The 7,963-nt window shown below is 51.3% G+C and overlaps 1 protein-coding gene across 4 annotated transcripts in view; it reads left to right on the forward strand.

Moving 5' to 3' along the window:
- The window catches only part of SPATA13 (spermatogenesis associated 13), a 256,520-nt gene extending 248,557 nt beyond the window's left edge, over positions 1–7,963 (forward strand). For all 4 annotated transcript variants that reach the window (XM_027116680.1, XM_027116681.1, XM_027116682.1 and 1 more), the window contains 4 exons: positions 3,194–3,323; positions 5,040–5,412; positions 5,846–5,920; positions 7,719–7,963. In XM_027116680.1, coding sequence (XP_026972481.1) covers positions 3,194–3,323; positions 5,040–5,412; positions 5,846–5,920; positions 7,719–7,897 — 757 coding nt within the window. In that variant the 3' untranslated portion in view covers positions 7,898–7,963. The remainder of the gene's footprint in view (positions 1–3,193; positions 3,324–5,039; positions 5,413–5,845; positions 5,921–7,718) is intronic.

Here is a 7,963-nt window from a genome sequence, read left to right on the forward strand (position 1 = left end):
GGGGGGGGGGGGGGGGGGGGGCGGGGAGGGCTGCGGTGCCCTCCTGGTGCTCTCAGTCAGCTGTCGGGGAAGACGTTTCCAGGTCGTTTAGAAAGTTTACGGTTGTTAACTACTGAAATGGGGCCATTGAAGAGCCTCCCGAATAGCCATTTCTAGAGATACTAGAAAATAAGAATTAATTCTTAAACTGTGTCATGAGCAGGTGGGGGATTTTTATTGTGTTGTCTGTCATTATAATTGACATGTGTTTTATAAATACTCTTGTAGCTACTCAGTAGTGAATAAAAACAATTTAAAAAAATAGACTGGTGTGAATACAGTTTCAGAAATACTTTCTTTCCTCTTATTTATCCTTGAGATATTTCCGGTCAGCTCACCCTCAGAGCAGTACGGTCAGCCCTCGGTGTCCGAGGAGATTGGCTTCAGGGCCCCTGGACACTAAAATCTGAGGATGCTCCAGTCCCTTATAGAAAACGGCGCAGTGTTCACATATAACCCGGGCGCAGCTTCCCAGATAGCTTACCTCATCTCTAGATGGCTTCTGATGTCTAATACGATGTGAATAGTTATAAATACAATGTAAATGCTGTGTAAATAGTTGCTGGCCTGTGGCAAGTTTTGCTCTTTGGAGCTTTCTGGAATCTTTTTCCCAAATATTTTCAATCTGCGGTTGGCTGAATCACGGATGCAGAACCCCTAGGTATGCAGGGCTGGCTGTGTTATATGCTGGAACAAAAAGTTCCTTCGCAGAGGGGTGAGGACACAGAAAAATTTGAACTCTGAAACAGAGCAGGGAGTCTCAAGGGTGTAGCGTAGTGTGTGGGCTCCACTGGGGGGCGCATCCTCCTGAGATCCTGTTGGGCTCTGAGCCCTTTCTGGTCCAGATCGGTGCTTGTTCTGTCTCCTGATCCCATCCATCCTGTTCCCTCCAGCTCTGAGCATAGGGCTTCTCGTCATGGTTACCTGAGTGCTCCATCTCCCTTTGGGGCTTACTTTGTGAATTCTTCTGAGGGACCCAAAAATACTGACCTCTGCTTACCGAGTAGCAACTCATCACTTCCCCGCATGCACAGAACAACGTCTGATCGTGCTGTGATTGTACGTGAGCTGTCACCCATTATGTGTTGGAGCAGGCCTGCCCCCTCTCTGAGATGTGGGGAAGGGTCTCCACCGCAGGGTCCCTTTCGCCGGCAGCCATGGGGTCCTCGCTGTGTTCTCAGCAGTCCACAACTGGCAGGCCAGTGGGGACACAGCCGTCGTCCAGCAAGGTTTTAGGACAAAGCTTTTTGTTTTCGATGAGAACCAGACCTCATCCGTGACATCCGTGTCACGGCACAAAGCTTTCACTCCACCTGCAGCCCTTGGAAGGACAGTCTTGAAGGGGTCTAGTGAGAAAAGGGAGCGGGGAGAAATCGTGCCCAGAGGAAATCCGCTGCAGCACACGGCACGGCTCTGGGTTTCAACATCTAACTGTTGCCCCGAGAGCAGTGGGATTCTCCACGGTAGCGCCTGCTCCGGAGGATGAGGGGGACGAGTCATTCTTCTGTCCTCTGCACCTGGACTCCTGCGGAGAGATGGGGCTGGGACAGGGGTCTTTTCGCAATTAGATCAGAAGGTCGAAAGAAAGAGCTGGGTCGCTAAACAACATACCCAGATGATGATGTTAGTTTCAAGAATTAAGGTGAAAGGAATAAGAGAAAGGAGTTGATTGAAATAGATAAAAGGAAAGAGCTATGTTATGCTTTTCTTTTTCTGATGGAAAAATCAGAAAACTTTGACAGAAAGAAAATAGCAAAGTCAAGCGAGTCACAAATTTGAAGACATTTTTTAAAAAATAAAATGTCATCGTGATGAGGAACCTGAGAAAATAAATAAGCAAATTAAGAAGCAGAACATCTCGAAAGACGGGGAAGCTATGCCAGGAGTGTGCTCATCACCCCTCAACACTTAGCTTTTCTCCTTTAAGGGCATTTTTCACTATGAGGCATCTACACAGTCTGATTGTTTCAAAACAAATCATTTTAAAAGAAATGACAAAAAGCCCATTTCCTTGTCTGAAGTAAAACAAAACAAAATATTTTTAAAAACCACTACACTCTGCCTCTTTCCTGGAATTGTACAGAAAAACTTGTGGGAAAAAAGTGTAATTATTTTGCACACTTTCTTCATTGCTGGAGCCCTTTCTGAGGGGGTGTTTGCTCCCATTATTTTGGCAGCCCCTGTGTGTCACTTTGTTCTTCTTTTCTGCTCCGCTTCTGTCTGAAGACAGTGGGGTCTGGTCTGTCCGGGAATGGGGTAGCGGGGATGCCCAGGGACCTCTCAAAAGTGCAGATGAACGGTGTTTGGTACATAGACAGCAGAGTCTGCTCCCAAGGCTTTTTTTCCTGGCTGTGCAGGAGGACTGCAATCCAGTCCACCTGAGACCCAGAGGCTCTGTGTGTCCTGGAAGACACAGGAAAGCGTGGGGGGGAAAAAAAGACTTAGCTCGTTAGCTGGGCGACCGGTTTACATGTCCCCGAATTGTTAACGTGAAGCGAGACTTGAATGTAAACGTTTCCGGCCCCAGACACACTCTCTGGCAGCCTGTGTGCAGATCGGAGCTTCAGTTTTCCTGGTGCCTCCAGGGTTAGAGGAGCTGCTGGGGGAGACATGTGAGTCTGATTTGACTGTGGCCGGTAGAAAGCACCAGGAGTAAAGCTGCATGGATGAGGGAAAGGTCGTGTCCGCAGTTACGTAACTCACTTGTGTCCTCCCCTCCTTTCCTGACTCAGAGCAAATCACCCCTCTTGAGAATGGGTGGGGATCACTGAAGTACTTTATATGGCAGAACTAGCTCTATGAGGATTAGAGCAATAACAGAGGCCTGTCTTTTCTTTATTAATGAAAATAATCTGTCATCACTGTGACTAAAACTTATTTCTTGTGACCTTTGCTTCATTTCACTGTGGCTTCTGGGAAACGAACAGCAACATTCTTATTCCACAGAATTCTGGGTGGCATTCGGTCGGCTCCCTTAACCTCTGCGAACTGTAGCCTATTCACGAAGGAACAAGGGAAGGGGAACAATGGCTGTTGTTTAAAGGCCACCTTGTCTAGACTGTCAGTGTACAGTCACAGATGGAATGTATTATTTCGTAGGTCCTCATTTGCAAGGTGCCCATTACGTGGTTAAAATTAACCCCTCACTTTGCAGCGATTACAGGAACATAAAGGCAGCGTACGAGGCCATGAAGAACGTCGCCTGTTTGATCAATGAGCGAAAACGCAAGCTGGAAAGCATAGACAAGATAGCACGGTGGCAGGTGTCCATCGTGGGCTGGGAGGTACGTGGGAGCCCACCCCCCACCTGCGGTCCATCGTGGGCGCGGGGCACCTGGGAACCCTCCCCGCTCAGCGCGCATCTCGACCCACACACCCCCGACCTGTGGTCGTCTAAGGCGACGGCCCACTTTGTGTCCCGTGATTGGCGCCCTGTGCTCTTGGCTTTAATGGCATGATATTTTGATGCACACTGTTAAAGCAGTCAAAGCTTTACCCTCCACCTCCTCCAGGGAGTGCTCTGAAGAGCGTCTGTGACCAGTTTGTTGCGGACACCCTGTCTCTCCTGCTTGACTGTGGGCTCCGTGAGAGCAGCTGGAGAACCTTAGAGTGCAGGTTCTGTCATGGTGGGAGTGTGACTCCCGTGTGATCTGGGCGAGGTTGATGATCCGTCTGTGTGATGGGGAGGGAAACGTTACCTATCTCGTAGGGCTGTTGTGAGGATCGCGTGAGACGGTGCCACGGAGCACTTGATACACAGCGTGTGGCGATGGCCTAGCACGCACGCGCACACACACGCTTTTATTTGTTAGAACAGCAGTGACAGTAGCTAGTGCTTGTACTGTGTTCACACGTGCCTGGTGCTGGTCTGAGTCGTTTAAATATATGAACTCATTTAACCCTCTCAATAGTCCTATGAAGTAGGAACTGTTATTACCCCATTTAACAGATGGGGAAACTGAAGCACAGAAAGGTGAGGGAGCAGCATGGGACCCACGGACCACTGCCCCTGAGGCCATCACCAAGGACAATAGCCCACGTTGTTCCGATGGTTTTCAGACACAGGAAGAGCCATCCTGCATCAGATCAATTGATCAGAGCTCACTCTCCCCAAAGATTGTGAAAGTTTGGATGGAGAAGTTAGGTCTTTAACTAAAGCAGGTGACAGCAGTGAACACTGGAGAGAAATACTCTTCTTTCAAGGCCCTCATGGACTCTGGGAGTTCAGATGGGACCTTGGGGTCCGTGGATCTAAGTCTCCTGTGAGCCCAGAGTCCAGGGCACAGAATCGCTGTAGGCAAGTAAATAGAAAAGCTATTTCGGAGTCGAGATCTTTTGCCTCCAGAAACTATTGTGTATAACCGGGACTAGAGGAGGGTAAAATCTTACAGTCAAAGGCCAGTGTCCTAGCAGACACTACAAAGTTACACTGGATTAGAGCCGACCTAAATATTACAGAAGCGTGTTTCTCCTCCTGTTCTTGGACTCTGACATTTAGGGGATAATTTCTTGTCAGAAGTTTACCAATTTCTTGCTGGCAGCTTGCCATCTGGCCTCTTGTTTCCAAGACCCTGAGCTAGTTATGCCGGGGAGCTGCATAGAAGCCCCCCGAGTCTGCAGCACTGAGCCCCTAGCCACAGGGGTCTCCTTGTTCTCGGGGGTCGGTCCAGGCCAGCTGCCATTTCGGATGCTGATTGGATCCCACCCATCCAGAATTTTTCACCAGATCTTTCTGATAAGGGAGACCCCTCAGGTAACATAGGGGCTCAATCACATTTTCCCATGGATTAGGGAAAAGAGAGAAGAGTTTTCCTGCACAAGGAGGCTGACGGCCGAGGTCTGACCGGCCTTTGAGGCCTTGCCCTGCACGTGGGCCTCGTGTAACTGGCCCGCCCGTGGGGATTCATGCCAGGGCCTCCCCCCCCAGCTCCACCCGATGCCCGGTACCCTAAGACCTCGCGTCAGGGCACCTCAGGACATGTGTCCACCCTTCCCTCCAGGGCCAGGACATCCTCGAGCGCAGCTCGGAGCTGATCCACTCCGGGGAGCTGACCAGGGTCACCCGGCAGGGCAAGAGCCAGCAGCGGACGTTCTTCCTGTTTGACCACCAGCTGGTGGCCTGCAAGAAAGACCTGCTGCGGAGGGACGTGCTCTACTACCGCGGCAGCACAGACATGGACGCCGTGGAACTCGTGGACCTGGAGGACGGCCGCGACGGTGCCCGCACCCTCGGCGTCAGAAACGCCTTCAAGCTGGTCAGCAGGACGGGTGACGAGGCGCACCTGTTCTGTGCCAAGAAGCCTGAGGACAAGGCGCGGTGGCTGCAGGCCTGCAGGGACGAGCGCAGGCGGGTGCAGGAGGACCGGGCGATGGGTGAGCCCTGGGGTCTTGGCCCTTCCCCCGCCTCTCCCGGTTCACCCCCCGCGGGGAAAAGACCAGGGAGCTGCAGGTCCTGATATTCCTAAACCTGCTTACAAGACCGACAGGGACAGGTGTGCCGTGGGTCCTATTGTTGGACCCATTTCACAGATGAGGAAACTGAGGCTGAAGGCACCAGCCCACTCTTAGAAGGCGGGTTGTCACTCTTCACGTGTCCCGGTAGGGAGAGTGGTGGTGTGGCCATCCTGGTGATAATCGTCCTCCTCCTCCACTCCCTTCAACCCCTTATACTCACTTCCTGAAGGATTAAGGCCCTTTGCTTTGGGTAATGGAGCAGACCTCAGGGTTAATGTGGGTTCGGTGCAGGTTTTATTCTGAAATGTTTTCACTTGTTTTGAATACATATCACATTTGTTTCTAAATACAGGAGTGGAAATTTCAGAAAGTCAGAAGAAACTTGCCATGTTAAATGCTCAAAAGGCAGGACATGGAAAGTCAAAAGGTAAATTTTGAAGAATGTTTTTCACCTCTTTAGTGTGTGTATGTCAGTACTGGAATTAAAATGGGGAGAAATGCCCGAAGCTGTTAGGTATGACCGACTCTTAAGTGAAGGAGAGAAGTGTGGGTAAAACAAGATGATAGTTCAGAGCAGTGGACGGTTTAAAAACCAAATCTGCATTTGGTTCTGAACATCCTTTAGTACGTGCTTACGTTTGAAGAGGAGTCTGTACAAGGTGTTTGACTTGGGGCCGAGGAGCTTCTAGACCCCCCTGCCCTGCCCTCTGAGCTTCCCCCCTGCAGAGGGAGGGATTATCCATCCACAGGCCAACCAGCCCAGGAGTCTGGGGCATGTGAGGAGGAAATCTCCAACCCCAGACTGCTTATCAGCTGAAGGCATGTCCTAGTTCAGATGAGAAAAAAGATGTCAAAGTTCACTGTGTCAAGCAGGGGGCGAAAGCAAAAGAAGATCCTCTGGCTTCTTTAGGACCTGGGTTCTCTACCCCGCAGGCACATTCTGTGGGAGTGACCTGGGCAGCTCTTACAAAATACCAAGGCCCGGGACACGGACCCCAGAGTCCACACATGCATAGTACAAATATTCCAGCGCAACAGAAATGAAACAATAAGGATTCTTATTCCAAAACTACATGTTGTACTTCTGCAAACTTTATTCACGTGAAATTTATCCCATTGGGTATTTTCCTACCCGAAAATGCAAAAACAAGGACCAGTTGAGCCCAGGACCGATGGGCCGAGAAGAATTTATTACCAGAACAGCATTTAGCAAAGCCCTGCTTCCTCTGCTCAAATGCAGAATTTCCTGCCGCCGTCCCCCCCTCCCCCCACACACACTAAGTTAACAGATATCTTCAAGGCAGAAAATCTCATTTTAAGTATTTCTTGCATCTCCACTTCGGATGGCAGGTGACTGGTAAATACCAGTTTATTGGGATCCACTAGTTCCCGTCCATATCTTCCAAGGATCACTGGCTCAGCGGCCAGGCAGCTAGTTCGAAGGAGCTCTCACGCTTCTGGGGGTCACCTGTCCTGCATTTTCCATGAGTTCTCCCATGTCATCCTCTCTGCTGCCCTGGAAGAGGAGGAGAGCCTTGTGGCAGGTCAGGGGCAGGGAGGGTTTGTGGACGGAGGCCTCTCTTCTTCCCAAACTCCCACTCTCTCCTCTCTCCATGCTGACTTTCACAGCGCGTGGTCTTGTAGCTAATATAACACAACTTTCTGACCACCTGTGCACAGGTTTTATATGCCAGCTCCAAAGAAACAGTTTTGGTTAATTCGATGAGGTATCAGGGCACTACTCTAAGCACGTTACTTACATTCACTCATTTAATTCTCATAACAACCCAGTGGGCACCGTTACCCCATCTTAGACATTGGAAAACTGAGGCTCAGAGGAACCAAATCATTGCATCCCGTAAGTGGCGAGCAGCGTGAGCTCCAGGCTCTCACAGAAAGCACTCCGCTGCTTCCCATCCCACACAGACGTCCAGATCCAGTCCTGCCGGTGAAATTTACACAGTGGCCCTGGGTTTCTGTTTCCTTCCCGGTCACTTGGCTGTCACGGTACTGTCCTGGGAGGGTTTTAAGTGAGGATTCAGTGCGGTAGTCTGTGTCCCGATTGGCACACAGGGTCTGAGTGTGTCAGGATGGCCGTTCGGGACCCCTTTGGGGGAGGTGACTGGAGGGTCGGCCTGGGGCGTGGGGACCAGCACTTGCTTTTCCCTTTGGGCTGCCGCCGGCGCTGAGTCCGTGGCCCTCTGCCCTCCTCACCCCTGCATCAGGCTACGGTGGAGGATGCCCCTCGGCCCCCCCGCTCCAGAGCCTGCGGCCGGTCCACCAGCGCCACGTCACCGTGCCCGCCAGCCTGCCACAACAGCAGGTGTTCGCCCTGGCGGAGCCCAAGAGGAAGCCGTCGCTGTTCTGGCACACCTTCAACAAGCTCACCCCCTTCAGGAAGTGACGCGGGGACCGGGGAGAGGGGCCCCTGTGCCCCTCCTGGGCCCCGTCCAAGGAGTCTACTCCGCAC

This window comes from Aethalodelphis obliquidens, unplaced genomic scaffold (assembly GCF_003676395.1).
Source record: "Aethalodelphis obliquidens isolate GAN/ISIS:26980383/991018 unplaced genomic scaffold, ASM367639v1 scaffold16, whole genome shotgun sequence".
Lineage (NCBI taxonomy): Eukaryota > Metazoa > Chordata > Mammalia > Artiodactyla > Delphinidae > Aethalodelphis > Aethalodelphis obliquidens.